Here is a 16,744-nt window from a genome sequence, read left to right on the forward strand (position 1 = left end):
AATCCACACATTTTATTATTTAACGAATTGTTTTGAAATGCATGATCATTTTTTGAATTCGTGAACATTTTATAAATAAATAAACTATTTTGTATGTCATGGACAACTTTTTAATTTTAGGATATTTTTCAGTTCATGAACATTTTTTCGATTGGTGAAATTTTATTCAATTTGATTAACAATTTTTAATAAATGAACTTTTATAAAATCATGAACATTTTTTGATTTCACGAACATTTTCTTTCAAAATTACGATCATTTTTGAATATTCGAATTTTTTAGAAAATCATGCACACTTTCTGAATCCACAAATATTTATGAATTATTAAATATTTTGTTTTAAAATTCGTATTTTTTTTATTCTTGGAATTTTTTTGATGTCCCCAAAATTATTTAAAGTTGAAAGAAGAAAAAAGAAAATAAAAATAAAAATAGGCCGCCTTGACATGGGCTGGCCCAAACAGGGGTGCCGTGTCTTCTCCAAGCGCGCAGAGCGTAGTATAAAACATTCCTACTGTACGGGCCGGCATAGGTGGCATAGATGGGTAATATTTGGCAAACTTTGGGGAAATTTCGATGACGTACTGACAGAAGCTATATCCCTTTATTATTCGGTAGAGATTTCCTTTTTTTTTGGCGAGGGAGGTAGAGATTTCCTTGGCCATACAGATTTCGGGTGATTCCATAGGATTGAAAAAAAATCAGCCACGAGCCAATATTATTCAGCAAGAGAAGACGCTTGAGGTTGTAGACGCAAGAAGATCACCAAGAGAAGACGCTTGAGGTTGTAGACGAAAGAAGAATACCGCTTAGCCAAATAAAAAATTGATTTTTTTTCTTTTCCTGTGTGTTTTCGCATTGATGTGAACGCTCAATCCTCCAGTTTCCTCTATGGTTTCTTGTGTAATCTCATTCATACTGTATGTTTTATTGCTACTCCCCTATTTCTTTGTATATCTTCGTTGCGAACAGGTTCTTAAGAACAACTCCAATGGAGCGACCCATTTCATCCATCGCCGTCTGTTTAGGTCGTCATGGACAGAAAAGTCGGCCCAACGCGCCGACCCAAACGGACGCGCATCCGTTTTTTGTCCGCGGGCGACCCATTCCTGGCCCAATTTTGAGCCGGATTTGCGTCGGCGCGGACACGAGACGGACGCGCACGCGCGCCTATTCCTCTCCCTGGGCCCGCCGGTCGGTGGGAGCCACCACCATCCCCCCATTTTCCCCCAAAAACACTCCCGCTCATCGACCTCGACGCCGCCGCCGGCCTCGCCTCCCTCGCCTCGTCCGGCGCCGCCGCCCCCTCCGGGAAAGGCAAGCCTCGTGCCCCACGCAAGACCGCCGCCGCGACCAAGCCGAAGAAGGCGCTGACGCCCGAACAGCAGGCAAGGGAGCCGGCCAAGAGGAAGGGCCGGAGGCACGCTGCGGACGCGAGGGATGAGGCCGCCGCGCAGGCCGCCGTCGTCGCCGCCACGCAGCAGGAGGTCACCAACGCCCGCGTCGCGGCGGCAACGAGGGAGGCGCTCTACATGCTAGGGTTAAACCCTAGCCAGCACGGCCTCGTCCAAGCCGCCGTCGCCGCGGCCAGCACCGGCTCGTCGGCATTTCCTCGATGGTGCTGCCCGACTCGCCCCGCGCGTCGGCTTGCAACCCGATCCCCGGCTTCTACGTCTACCCGCAGGCTTCCCGCCTCTCCGGGGAGTGCTCGCCCGACGTGAGCGTGGTCGCGCCTTTCACGCCCGCGCCCGCGCCCATCGACCTCAACGCCACCCCGGTGGTCGGTGGCTTGTCATTCGGCGGCACGAGGAAACGCGCGGGACAGACGCCGGCCGGCGAGCTCCCGGACGCCCGCAACCTGTTCGAGGAAATGCCGTCCGCCGTCGACGTGGACTACATGCAGAACCTCATCTTCGACGGCGGTGCGCCGGCCGCTGGCTACGATCCCGACGAGACACAAAGTCAGGACGGCCGCGGGGCGTTCACGCCGGCCGCTGGCTATGATCCCGATCAGGCGGCCCATGCGTGATCAGGTCGGCATCGACCTGGACGGCTTCCCCCTCGACCACGAGTTCCCGGACGACTACGGGCTAGAGGAAGAGGACGAGTGTGACATCGAAGTGGAGCCTTTGTTCGAGGACGAGCTCGCCAACCAAGCCGCCGGTCCTAAGCCGAAGCGCAAGAGCAAGCGCACGAAGGCGTACATGGCGGCCGAGGACAAACTTCTTTGCGAGTGTTGGCGAGACATTGGACAAGACCCCAAGACGGGCGCCGAGCAAAAGCATTCAACTTTTTGGATTTGTGTCCACCGAGAGTTTCATGAGCGCAAGAAGTTTCCACCTTACCAATTTGTGAGCACGTGCGGGTGGGTCTTCATTTCTAAGTGGTGGAGGGTGATCCAACAAGAGTGCAACAAGTTTTGTGCCACTCTTGAGAGCGTCAAGGCCCGCCCCGTGAGCGGCATCGGCATGCAAGACATGGTATGCTAGCAAGCAAGCCGCCCTCTTTTGTGTCATCAAGTTCATCATTTGCGTGTTCATTTGCATATCACTTGCCCATATGCTTGCATGGAAACATTTTGTAGGTATTTCAAGCTTTGGAGGCATTCAAGGTTCAACACAATGGCAAGTGCTTCAACATCTCCCATTGCTATCGGGTCATCAAGGACGAGGAGAAGTTCAAGGCGCAATATGCCGCACTCAAGGCACGTGGGGGGGGGAGAAAGTCGTGGAGGATGTTGGGGAGGGCGAGCCGGCATGGCCGCGGGGGAAGACCAACTCCAAGAAGGAGGACAAGCGAGATGCGGCTGTTGGGGAACGTAGTAATTTCAAAAAAATTCCTACGCACACGCAAGATCATGGTGATGCATAGCAACGAGAGGGGAGAGTGTTGTCCACGTACCCTCGTAGACCGACAGCGGAAGCGTTATCACAACGCGGTTGATGTAGTCGTACGTCTTCACGATCCAACCGATCAAGTACCGAACGTACGGCACCTCCGAGTTCTACACACGTTCAGCTCGATGACGTCCCTCGAACTCCGATCCAGCCGAGTGTTGAGGGAGAGTTTCGTCAGCACGACGGCGTGGTGATGATGATGATGTTCCACCGACGCAGGGCTTCGCCTAAGCTCCGCAACGGTATTATCGAGGTGTAATAAGATGGAGGGGGGCACCGCACACGGCTAAGAGATCTCAAGGATCAATTGTTTTGTCTCTGGGGTGCCCCCCTGCCCCCGTATATAAAGGAGCAAGGGGGAGGCAGCCGGCCAAGGGGAGAGGCGCGCCATAGGGGGGAGTCCTACTCCCACCGGGAGTAGGACTCCTCCTTTCCTTGTGGGAGTAGGAGAAGGGAAGGGGGAAGGAGAAAGAAGGAAGGGTGCGCCCCCCTTCCCTAGTCCAATTCGGACCAGACCATGGGGAGGGGTGCGGCCACCTTTTGAGGCCTTTCTCTCCTTTCCCGTATGGCCCATTAAGGCCCAATACGAATTCCCGTAACTCTCCGGTACTCCGAAAAATACCCGAATCACTCGGAACCTTTCCGAAGTCCGAATATAGTCGTCCAATATATCGATTTTTACGTCTCGACCATTTCGAGACTCCTCGTCATATCCCCGATCTCATCCGGGACTCCGAACTCCTTTGGTACATCAAAACTCAATAAAACTGTCATCGTAACGTTAAGCGTGCGGACCCTACGGGTTCGAGAACTATGTAGACATGACCGAGACACGTCTCCGGTCAGTAACCAATAGCGGGACCTGGATGCCCATATTGGCTCCCACATATTCTACGAAGATCTTTATCGGTCAGACCGCATAACAACATACGTTGTTCCCTTTGTCACCGGTATGTTACTTGCCCGAGATTTGATCGTCGGTATCTCGATACCTAGTTCTCGTTACCGGCAAGTCTCTTTACTCGTTCCGTAACACATCATCCCGCAACTAACTCATTAGTCACAATGCTTGCAAGGCTTATAGTGATGTGCATTACCGAGTGGGCCCAGAGATACGTCTCCGACAATTGGAGTGACAAATCCTAATCTCGAAATACGCCAACCCAACAAGTACCTTTGGGGACACCTGTAGAGCACCTTTATAATCACCCATTTACGTTGTGACGTTTGGTAGCACACAAAGTGTTCCTCCGGTAAACGGGAGTTGCATAATCTCATAGTCATAGGAACATGTATAAGTCATGAAGAAAGCAATAGCAACATACTAAACGATCGAGTGCTAAGCTAACGGAATGGGTCAAGTCAATCACGTCATTCGCCTAATGAGGTGATCTCGTTAATCAAATGACAACTTATGTCTATGGCTAGGAAACATAACCATCTTTGATTAACGAGCTAGTCAAGTAGAGGCATACTGATGACACTCTGTTTGTCTATATATTCACACATGTATTACGTTTACGGTTAATACAATTCTAGCATGAATAATAAACATTTATCATGATACAAGGAAATAAATAATACTTTATTATTTCCTCTAGGGCATATTTCCTTCAGTCTCCCACTTGCACTAGAGTCAATAATCTAGATTACACAGTAATGATTCTTACACCCATGGAGCCTTGGTGCTGATCATGTTTTGCTCGTGGAAGAGGCTTAGTCAACGGGTCTGCAACATTCAGATCTGTATGTATCTTGCAAATTTTTATGTCTCCCACCTGGACTAAATCCCGGATGGAATTGAAGCGTCTTTTGATGTGTTTGGTTCTCTTGTGAAATCTGGATTCCTTTGCCAAGGCAATTGCACCAGTATAGTCACAAAAGATTTTCATAGGACCCGATGCACTAGGTATGACACCTAGATCGGATATGAACTCCTTCATACAGACTCCTTCATTTGCTGCTTCCGAAGCAGCTATGTACTCCGCTTCACATGTAGATCCCGCCACGACGCTTTGTTTAGAACTGCACCAACTGACAGCTCCACCGTTCAATGTAAATACGTATCCGGTTTGCGATTTAGAATCGTCCGGATCAGTGTCAAAGCTTGCATCAACGTAACCATTTACGATGAGCTCTTTGTCACCTCCATATACGAGAAACATATCCTTAGTCCTTTTCAGGTATTTCAGGATGTTCTTGACCGCTGTCCAGTGATCCACTCCTGGATTACTTTGGTACCTTCCTGTTAGACTTATAGCAAGGCATACATCAGGTCTGGTACACAGCATTGCATACATGATAGAGCCTATGGCTGAAGCATAGGGGACATCTTTCATCTTCTCTCTATCTTCTGCAGTGGTCGGGCATTGAGTCTTACTCAACTTCACACCTTGCAACACAGGCAAGAATCCTTTCTTTGCTTGATCCATTTTGAACTTCTTCAAAACTTTGTCAAGGTATGTGCTTTGTGAAAGTCCAATTAAGCGTCTTGATCTATCTCTATAGATCTTGATGCCCAATATATACGCAGCTTCACCGAGGTCTTTCATTGAAAAACTCTTATTCAAGTATCCCTTTATGCTATCCAGAAATTCTATATCATTTCCAATCAGTAATATGTCATCCACATATAATATCAGAAATGCTACAGAGCTCCCACTCACTTTCTTGTAAATACTGGCTTCTCCAAAAGTCTGTATAAAACCAAATGCTTTGATCACACTATCAAAGCGTTTATTCCAACTCTGAGAGGCTTGCACCAGTCCATAAATGGATCGCTGGAGCTTGCACACTTTGTTAGCTCCCTTTGGATCGACAAAACCTTCTGGTTGCATCATATACAACTCTTCTTCCAGAAATCCATTCAGGAATGCAGTTTTGACATCCATTTCCCAAATTTCATAATCATAAAATGCGGTAATTGCTAACATGATTCGGACAGACTTAAGCATCGCTACGGGTGAGAAGGTCTCATCGTAGTCAATCCCTTGAACTTGTCGAAAACCTTTCGCAACAAGTCGAGCTTTATAGACAGTAACATTACCATCAGCGTCAGTCTTCTTCTTGAAGATCCATTTATTTTCAATGGCTTGCCGATCATTGGGCAAGTCAACCAAAGTCCATACTTTGTTCTCATACATGGATCCCATCTCAGATTTCATGGCCTCAAGCCATTTTGCGAAATCTGGGCTCACCATCGCTTCTTCATAGTTCGTAGGTTCGTCATGGTCTAGTAACATAACTCCCAGAACAGGATTACCGTACCACTCTGGTGCGGATCTTACTCTGGTTGATCTACGTGGTTCAGTAATAACTTGATCTGAAGTTTCATGATCATCATCATTAACTTCCTCACTAATTGGTGTAGGTGTCTCAGAAACTGGTTTCTGTGATGAACTACTTTCCAATAAGGGAGCAGGTATATTTACCTCATCAAGTTCTACTTTCCTTCCACTCACTTCTTTCGAGAGAAACTCCTTCTCTAGAAAAATTTCCGAATTTAGCAACAAAAGTTTTGCCTTCGGATCTGTGATAGAAGGTATACCCAATAGTCTCCTTTGGGTATCCTATGAAGACACATTTCTCCGATTTGGATTCGAGCTTATCAGGTTGAAGTTTCTTCACATAAGCATCGCAGCCCCAAACTTTAAGAAACGACAACTTTGTTTTCTTGCCAAACCACAGTTCATAAGGCGTCGTCTCAACGGATTTTGATGGTGCCCTATTTAACGTGAATGGAGCCGTCTCTAAAGCATAACCGCAAAACGATAGCGGTAAATCAGTAAGAGACATCATAGATCGCACCATATCTAGTAAAGTGCGATTACGACGTTCGGACACACCATTATGCTGTGGTGTTCCGGGTGGCGTGAGTTGCGAAACTATTCCGCATTGTTTCAAATGTAGACCAAACTCGTAACTCAAATATTCTCCTCCACGATCTGATCGTACAAACTTTATTTTCTTGTTACGATGATTTTCAACTTCACTCTGAAATTCTTTGAACTTTTCAAATGTTTCAGACTTATGTTTCATTAAGTAGATATACCCATATCTGCTTAAATCATCTGTGAAGGTGAGAAAATAACGATATCCGCCATGAGCCTCAACATTCATCGGACCACATACATCTGTATGTATGATTTCCAACAAATCTGTTGCTCTCTCCATAGTTCCGGCGAACGGTGTTTTAGTCATCTTGCCCATGAGGCACGGTTCGCAAGTACCAAGTGATTCATAATCAAGTGGTTCCAAAAGTCCATCGGTATGGAGTTTCTTCATGCGCTTTACACCGATATGACCTAAACGGCAGTGCCACAAATAAGTTGCACTATCATTATCAACTCTGCATCTTTTGGTTTCAATATTATGAATATGTGTGTCACTACTATCGAGATTCAACAAAAATAGACCACTCTTCAAGGGTGCATGACCATAAAAGATATTACTCATATAAATAGAACAACCATTATTCTCCGATTTAAATGAATAACCGTCTCGCATCAAACAAGATCCAGATATAATGTTCATGCTCAACGCTGGCACCAAATAACAATTATTTAGGTGTAAAACTAATCCCGAAGGTAGATGTAGAGGTAGCGTGCCGACCGCGATCACATCGACTTTGGAACCATTTCCCACGCGCATCGTCACCTCGTCCTTAACCAATCTTCGCTTAATCCGTAGCCCCAGTTTCGAGTTGCAAATATTAGCAACAGAACCAGTATCAAATACCCAGGTGCTACTGCGAGCATTAGTAAGGTACACATCAATAACATGTATATCACATATACCTTTGTTCACCTTGCCATCCTTCTTATCCGCCAAATACTTTGGGCAGTTCCGCTTCCAGTGACCAGTTTGCTTGCAGTAGAAGCACTCAGTTTCAGGCTTAGGTCCAGACTTGGGTTTCTTCTCCTGAGCAGCAACTTGTTTGCTGTTCTTCTTGAAGTTCCCTTTCATCTTCCCTTTACCCTTTTTCTTGAAACTGGTGGTCTTATTGACCATCAACACTTGATGCTCCTTTTTGATTTCTACCTCCGCAGCCTTTAGAATTGCGAAGAGCTCGGGAATTGTCTTACTCATCCCTTGCATATTATAGTTCATCACGAAGCTCTTGTAGCTTGGTGGCAGTGATTGAAGAATTCTGTCAATAACGCTATCATACGGAAGATTAAATCCCAGTTGAATTAAGTGATTGTTATACCCAGACATTTTGAGTATATGCTCACTGACAGAACTATTCTCTTCCATCTTGCAGCTGAAGAACTTATTGGAGACTTCATATCTCTCAATTCGGGCATTTGCTTGAAATATTAACTTCAACTCCTGGAACATCTCATATGCTCCATCACGTTCAAAACGTCGTTGAAGACCCGGTTCTAAGCTGTAAAGCATGGCACACTGAACTATCGAGTAGTCATCAGCTTTGCTCTGCCAGACGTTCATAACATCTGGTGTTGCTCCTGCAGCAGGCCTGGCACCCAGCGGTGCTTCCAGGACGTAATTCTTCTCTGCAGCAATGAGGATAATCCTCAAGTTACGGACCCAGTCCGTGTAATTGCTACCATCATCTTTCAACTTTGCTTTCTTAAGAAACGCATTAAAATTCAACGGAACAACAGCACGGGCCATCTATCTATAATTAACATAGACAAGCAAAATACTATCAGGTACTAAGTTCATGATAAATTTAAGTTCAATTAATCATATTACTTAAGAACTCCCACTTAGATAGACATCCCTCTAATCATCTAAGTGATCACGTGATCCATATCAACTAAACCATGTCCGATCATCACGTGAGATGGAGTAGTTTCAATGGTGAACATCACTATGTTGATCTATCTACTATATGATTCACGCTCGACCTTTCGGTCTCCGTGTTCCGAGGCCATATCTGTTATATGCTAGGCTCGTCAAGTTTAACCTGAGTATTCCGCGTGTGCAACTGTTTTGCACCCGTTGTATTTGAACGTAGAGCCTATCACACCCGATCATCACGTGGTGTCTCAGCAGGAAGAACTTTCGCAACGGTGCATACTCAGGGAGAACACTTATACTTTGATAATTTAGTGAAGGATCATCTTATAATGCTACCGTCAAACAAAGCAAGATAAGATGCATAAAGGATTAACATCACATGCAATCAATATAAGTGATATGATATGGCCATCATCATCTTGTGCTTGTGATCTCCATCTCCGAAGCACCGTGCTTGTGATCTCCATCTCCGAAGCACCGTCATGATCACCATCGTCACCGGCGCGACACCTTGATCTCCATCGTAGCATCGTTGTCATCTCGCCAACTTATTGCTTTTACGACTATCGCTACCGCTTAGTGATAAAGTAAAACTATTACATGGCGATTGCATCTCATACAATAAAGCGACAACCATATGGCTCCTGCCAGTTGCCGATAACTCGGTTACAAAACATGATCATCTCATACAACACATTATATCACATCATGTCTTGACCATATCACATCACAACCTGCCCTGCAAAAACAAGTTAGACGTCCTCTACTTTGTTGTTGCATATTTTACGTGGCTGCTACGGGCTTAGCAAGAACCGTTCTTACCTACGCATCAAAACCACAATGATAGTTTTTCAAGTTGGTGCTGTTTTAACCTTCGCAAGGACCGGGCGTAGCCACACTCGGTTCAACTAAAGTGAGAGAGACAGACACCCGCCGGTCACCTTTAAGCAACGAGTACTCGCAACGGTGAAACCAGTCTCGCGTATGCGTACGCGTAATGTCGGTCCGGGCCGCTTCATCTCACAATACCGCTGAACCAAAGTATGACATGCTGGTAAGCAGTATGACTTATATCGCCCACAACTCACTTGTGTTCTACTCGTGCATAGCATCAACGCATAAAACCAGGCTCTGATACCACTGTTGGGGAACGTAGTAATTTCAAAAAAATTCCTACGCACACGCAAGATCATGGTGATGCATAGCAACGAGAGGGGAGAGTGTTGTCCACGTACCCTCGTAGACCGACAGCGGAAGCGTTATCACAACGCGGTTGATGTAGTCGTACGTCTTCACGATCCGACCGATCAAGTACCGAACGTACGGCACCTCCGAGTTCTACACACGTTCAGCTCGATGACGTCCCTCGAACTCCGATCCAGCCGAGTGTTGAGGGAGAGTTTCGTCAGCACGACGGCGTGGTGACGATGGTGATGTTCCACCGACGCAGGGCTTCGCCTAAGCTCCGCAACGGTATTATCGAGGTGTAATATGGTGGAGGGGGGCACCGCACACGGCTAAGAGATCTCAAGGATCAATTGTTGTGTCTCTGGGGTGCCCTCCTGCCCCCGTATATAAAGGAGCAAGGGGGAGGCAGCCGGCCAAGGGGAGAGGCGCGCCATAGGGGGGAGTCCTACTCCCACCGGGAGTAGGACTCCTCCTTTCCTTGTGGGAGTAGGAGAAGGGAAGGGGGAAGGAGAAAGAAGGAAGGGTGCGCCCCCCTTCCCTAGTCCAATTCGGACCAGACCATGGGGAGGGGTGCGGCCACCTTTTGAGGCCTTTCTCTCCTTTCCCGTATGGCCCATTAAGGCCCAATACGAATTCCCGTAACTCTCCGGTACTCCGAAAAATACCCGAATCACTCGAAACCTTTCCGAAGTCCGAATATAGTCGTCCAATATATCAATTTTTACGTCTCGACCATTTCGAGACTCCTCGTCATATCCCCGATCTCATCCGGGACTCCGAACTCCTTCGGTACATCAAAACTCAATAAAACTGTCATAGCAACGTTAAGCGTGCGGACCCTACGGGTTCGAGAACTATGTAGACATGACCGAGACACGTCTCCGGTCAATAACCAATAGCGGGACCTGGATGCCCATATTGGCTCCCACATATTCTACGAAGATCTTTATCGGTCAGACCGCATAACAACATACGTTGTTCCCTTTGTCACCGGTATGTTACTTGCCCGAGATTTGATCGTCGGTATCTCGATACCTAGTTCTCGTTCCCGGCAAGTCTCTTTACTCGTTCCGTAACACATCATCCCGCAACTAACTCATTAGTCACAATGCTTGCAAGGCTTATAGTGATGTGCATTACCGAGTGGGCCCAGAGATACGTCTCCGACAATTGGAGTGACAAATCCTAATCTCGAAATACGCCAACCCAACAAGTACCTTTGGAGACACCTGTAGAGCACCTTTATAATCACCCATTTACGTTGTGACGTTTGGTAGCACACAAAGTGTTCCTCCGATAAACGGGAGTTGCATAATCTCATAGTCATAGGAACATGTATAAGTCATGAAGAAAGCAATAGCAACATACTAAACGATCGAGTGCTAAGCTAACGGAATGGGTCAAGTCAATCACGTCATTCGCCTAACCGAAAATCTTAGTTTATCAGAAGCTTGGTCTAAAATTCCCGAAAAATTAGCCTTTTATGATTATATTGGTAATAATCCGGCAAAAGGGGGATTATTCAGGGCAGGCTCAATGGACAATGGGGATGGAATAGCTGTTGGATGGTTAGGACATCCCGTCTTTAGAGATAAAGAAGGACGTGAGCTTTTTGTACGCCGTATGCCTACTTTTTTTGAAACATTTCCGGTTGTTTTGGTAGATGAGGAGGGAATTGTTAGAGCAGACGTTCCTTTTAGAAGAGCAGAATCCAAATAGGTGATCTCGTTAATCAAATGACAACTTATGTCTATGGCTAGGAAACATAACCATCTTTGATTAACGAGCTAGTCAAGTAGAGGCATACTAGTGACACTCTGTTTGTCTATATATTCACACATGTATTATGTTTCCGGTTAATACAATTCTAGCATGAATAATAAACATTTATCATGATACAAGGAAATAAATAATACTTTATTATTGCCTCTAGGGCATATTTCCTTCAGCGGCCACCAACGCCTTGATCGCAAGCATAGACGGCATGATGAATAAGAAGGACTCAAGGAAGGAGGAGCGCCGGTGTTTCAAGGCGGAGCAAATGGATGCTTTCATGTAGATCCAAAGGAGGAGGCTTGATCTGGACGCCGAGAAGCAAGCCAAGATTTTCGAGCTCGAGGCGGAGAAGCAAGCCAAGATGCTAGAGATCGAGGCCGCCAACGCCAAGACCAAGGCGAAAGAAGAGGCTCTCGCGAGCATGATGACCGGAGTGGAGAACATGAAGGTGGATCTCAACACCGTGTCGCCAAGGAAGAGGCCGTGGTTCGAGGAGATGCAGGCCGACATGCTCAAGTTCGACGACGAGTGATCTATGGCGGCGAGCGCCATCTTTTTTGTATGCCGCAGGTGTGCCGGCATGACCACGGGAGCCGCGATGGCGTGGTCGAACTCAAGTCCCACCCTTTTTTGTGTGCTGGCATGTATGCCGGCCTGTTGGCGAGTGCGCCTGCAAGAACTGTGGTGATATTTTCTGAATCCGGCATTGTATGCCGGCACTGGCATTGGTGCCGGCATGAGACATGGCCACTGGCATGATCGGCCGCGGGCCTTTTTTATTTAGAAGTTGAATGCCGACATGAAATGGGTCGGCGCGTTGGGCGCACTGTTGATCCAAATACAAAACTGGGCGAACGCCGGACAGGCGGCCGATCCAAACGGACAAAAAAGGACAAATGCGCCGTCCGTTTGGGTCGCCCGTTGAAGTTGCTAATGGATTGGTCGTCAATCGAAAAATAGGAAAACCATCTAGAAGAACCAGACTTCCAACAAAACCAGCTAGCCGACCTCTCACGGCCAACCCCCTGAGAACCAAGCGTCTCTTGACCCGCTTTGACCCTTTCAACCAACGGACGGACCGACGTCATCTGCTGTACAGATCCCATCCCATCCAAATCCCACCCTCATTTCCACTAACGTCATTACCGGCGTCACCCTCACCCGACCGATCGGTCATGTCCCGTCCCTGGAGGGCATAACCGGGATTCGTAAACAAACAAACCCGAGGCCCCTGGACGCGCACGTTTCGCACGCCATCCCCGTTGGCCTTAAACAGCGCGCTGTTCTGCATGCGCCGCGTCCCCTGCGACGTCGACCGGAGCGTATATATTTCTCCCCCGCCTCACTTGTTCCCCATCACTTCAAACAACACCCACGGCCATCACACAGCTCAAGTGGAGCTCCCACTTCAGAGTTCAGACAACACCCACAGTCAGCTCTCAGCCCCTCAGCTCAATCAACGGCAGCAGGAACACACACGCGGAGATGACCTTCGGCTTATCGCCGACAGTGGATGCGAGCCAGGAGTACATGATTCGGTTCGACGCCCACTTCGAGTTCGAGAACCCGTCGACCGTCGAGCCGCCGCCGCCGCCGTTCGCGGCCAGGGCGATCTCGTCCGAGCAGGAGCATAGCGCCATGGTCGCCGCGCTGCTGCACGTCATCTCAGGGTACGCCACGCCGGTGCCGGACTTCTTCTTCCCGGCGAGCAAGGAGGTGTGCCCGGCGTGCAGGATGGATGCGTGCCTCGGGTGCGAGTTCATCGGCGCGGAGGCCAGGCCGCCGCCGGCGGCTGCATTGGACGCACCGAAGGCGGCGGCGGGCGGGCCGCAGAGGAGGCGGAGGAACAAAAAGACCCAATACCGCGGCATCAGGCAGCGGCTATGGGGCAAGTGGGCGGCGGAGATCCGCGACCCGCGCCGCGCCGTGCGGGTGTGGCTCGGGACCTTCGACACCGCCGAGGACGCCGCCAGGGCCTACGACCGCGCCGCCGTCGAGTTCCGCGGCCCGCGCGCCAAGCTCAACTTCCCATTCCCCGAGCAGCAGCAGCAGCAGCTGGGCGGCAGCGGCAATGCCACGGCCAAGTCCGACACGTGCTCGCCCTCGCCCTCGCCACGCAGCCCGGACGGGGAGGAAACAGAGGAACTGCTCTGGGATGGCTTGCAGGACTTGATGAAGCTAGACGAGAGCGAGCTTTGCTTACTGTTCCCGGTGGCGGTCAACAACACCTTGGAAATGTTTCACGCGCCGGGAAAGAGACGACCAGGGGCCGATCTAGGGGGTATCATGGCTAGCAGTTAGACCAGTGGCAGTGTGCGCGCGTGTGTCTCTCAATCAACACGCATGTACACGACTTCAGATCCTGGTCAATACGTGGTTAGCACACGTCCTAGCTTTGGTTGTAATTCTGTATAAATAGGCACCCGATCAATGGAAAAGTTGTGTTGAACCATACTCCTCTTTCATGCAGTATGTACTTAACACGAATGCTATTTTTAGATTATTTGTTGGCACTATGATGATTGTAGGTCAAATAGACCAAATTAAGTGCCACTAGTAGAAAAAGGGGTTTTCGTTCGGGCCTGGCCAGCCCATTAGTTCCGGTTCTTATACGAACCGGGATCAATGGGTGTATTCGTCCCGGTTCGTGAGCCCAGGTGGCCGGCCGGGGCCTCGTGTGCTTTGGTCCCGGTTCGTCTGGACCCATTTGTCCCGGTTCTAGGCACGAACCGGGATCAATGGGCCTCGCTCCTGGCCCACATCCATTAGTCCCGGTTCCAGCCACGAACCGGGACAAATGAGTTGCCTATATATAGCCCATCGCCGGCGAGCAGAGCACTCCACACTGCTCTGTTTTTTTGCTGGCCGGCGAGGGGAGGGCATTTGGGTGCTCTAGCTCACCTCCTATGCACATGAGGTGTTTGATGAAATGTCCGAGCCACACTAGTTAATATTTCTTCTCTCGAAACTCGACCTCCGAGCTCCATTTTCCCCGAGATTTTTCTAGGTTTAGCGGTCCGTCACGTCCCGTCCCCGTCTTCACCGCCGTCGATCGCCCGCGCTGAGCTCGTCGCGGCACCACCGTGGTGAGCCTCTTGTTCTTATCTTCTTTGTGAAAGAAAAAAAATTCTTACTTGAGATAGATACTTGTCTAATTTTCTTACTTTTATTATTCATTGTTATTATATAGTGCGATGGTTCTGGTATCCGCCCCCGTCGGCCCTCGTCCTGTCTATGATTCGGATGTGGTATATATTATCTTTTTGTAACTATTTGGTTCATTTATTGTTTATGACAATTATGCCGACCAACGTGACATAGATTTTATTTATGTAGGAGGTAGTTGAACCGGAAATTCCAACCGACCCTATTGTCGAGAGGTTAAATTTAGTTGAAGAAGAAAACAATTACTTGAAGAAAAAAATAAAAAAAAATTGAGGAGGAGAAGATGATATTGGAGTTGCATGTTGCGGATGTCGTCGATGATCACAAGATCAAGATGGATGCAATGCGGTTCAAGATTAGAAAGATTAGAAAATATGCCATTCATACCGAGGCTTGGTATCATTATGCCGTTGGATCAATTGTTACCTTAGTTGTGATTATGATCGCATTTGTTGTTGCATTGAAAGGTTTTACATAGTTTCAATGTATGGTTTAACTAGATGCTCTGGAGAGCTATATGTTGTTCAATTTGAACTATGTATGTACTTTGGTTTTAATGTGATGATGAACTACTATTAATTTGGTCACTTATCTATCCATGTTCATTTGTAGTGCTTTTCAATTTCAGGGTCTTATAGCTCAAAAAAAATCAGTAAATGCATGAAAAATAACAAATGAAGTCAGAAAGGGTTGAAAATTGATGATGTGGCTTTGAATGGTGCATTTTGAACACAGAAAAACTATGGAGTTCAAATAAGTTCAAAAAAATGAAATACCTTTGTAACAGACGAGTTTCCGTATGAAACCCTGATACTTCGAAAGAGATTGTCCGTTTTCTACACGAAGTGCATCCAGTTTTTGCCGTAAGCCTCTCTACTTTCTTGCACATGCTATGTGGGTGAAATGATGATACCATGCCAACTTTCAACCTTTTCAGAGTTCATTTGAAATGCTTTTCAATTTCAGGGTCTTATAGCTCAAAAAAATCAGTAAATGCATGAAAAATAACAAATGAAGTCAGAAAGGGTTGAAAATTGATGATGTGGCTTTGAATGGTGCATTTTAAACACAAAAAACTATGGAGTTCAAATAAGTTCAAAAAAATGAAATCCCTTTGTAACAGACGAGTTTCCGTATGAAACCCTGATACTTCGAAAGAGATTGTCCGTTTTGTACACGAAGTGCATCCAGTTTTTTCCGTAAGCCTCTCTACTTTCTTGCACATGCTATGTGGGTGAAATGATGATACCATGCCAACTTTCAACCTTTTCAGAGTTCATTTGTAGTGCTTTTCAATTTCAGGGTCTTATAGCTGAAAAAAATCAGTAAATGCACGAAAAATAACAAATGAAGTCAGAAAGGGTTGAAAATTGATGATGTGGCTTTGAATGATGCATTTTGAACACAGAAAAACTATGGAGTTCAAATAAGTTCAAAAAAATGAAATCCCTTTGTAACAAAATAACAAAATCTGTTTTTGAATAGAATCAAAAAACACAGTAATATTAAATAGCAGGAAAAAGAATCACTCCAAAATCTATTTTTATAGTAAAGTTAATCACAAACTAGTAATTCACACAAATTTCAAAGAATTCAAATTTTAAAATTCAAATTTTAACTATTCAAATTTGAAAACTAATGGCAGTAACAGAAAGTTTATAATTTTTGTGACCTAAAAGAAAAATAATTAAAAATAAACTTTAATAAAATAAATAAAAATAGCAAAATTAAGTATTTTGTTGTAAGTACAAACAAAATAAAATAAATAAAGCAACAAAGAAAACAAAAAAATGCCACCTATTGGGCCCACACGACCTGAATACGACTAGAAACCCAAATGTGGGCCAGGATTCAGGCCCGCAGGAGGCCCAGTAGGCCCACAAGCACACAACGTACGGTTAGGCCCGAAAGCCTGCAATTGAGAGGAGCTCGAGAGGGTGGGCGCAGCAGCG

The 16,744-nt window shown here is 46.8% G+C and overlaps 1 protein-coding gene across 1 annotated transcript; it reads left to right on the plus strand.

Moving 5' to 3' along the window:
* The first annotated feature begins 12,996 nt into the window (after positions 1-12,996).
* On the plus strand, positions 12,997-14,079 carry LOC120971711 (ethylene-responsive transcription factor ERF109-like). Its single transcript, XM_040397753.3, has one exon. The coding sequence runs from the start codon at positions 13,113-13,115 to the stop codon at positions 13,926-13,928; it is 816 nt and encodes a 271-aa protein (XP_040253687.1). The 5' UTR covers positions 12,997-13,112; the 3' UTR covers positions 13,929-14,079.
* Positions 14,080-16,744: the final 2,665 nt, after the last annotated feature.

Source organism: Aegilops tauschii, chromosome 1 (genome assembly GCF_002575655.3).
Source record: "Aegilops tauschii subsp. strangulata cultivar AL8/78 chromosome 1, Aet v6.0, whole genome shotgun sequence".
Classification (NCBI taxonomy): Eukaryota; Viridiplantae; Streptophyta; class Magnoliopsida; order Poales; family Poaceae; genus Aegilops; species Aegilops tauschii.

What these genes read in the sequence shown, in the direction of transcription:
- LOC120971711 (XM_040397753.3), top strand. Translation starts at nt 13,113, where the DNA reads ATGACCTTCGGCTTATCGCCGACAGTGGATGCGAGCCAGGAGTACATG.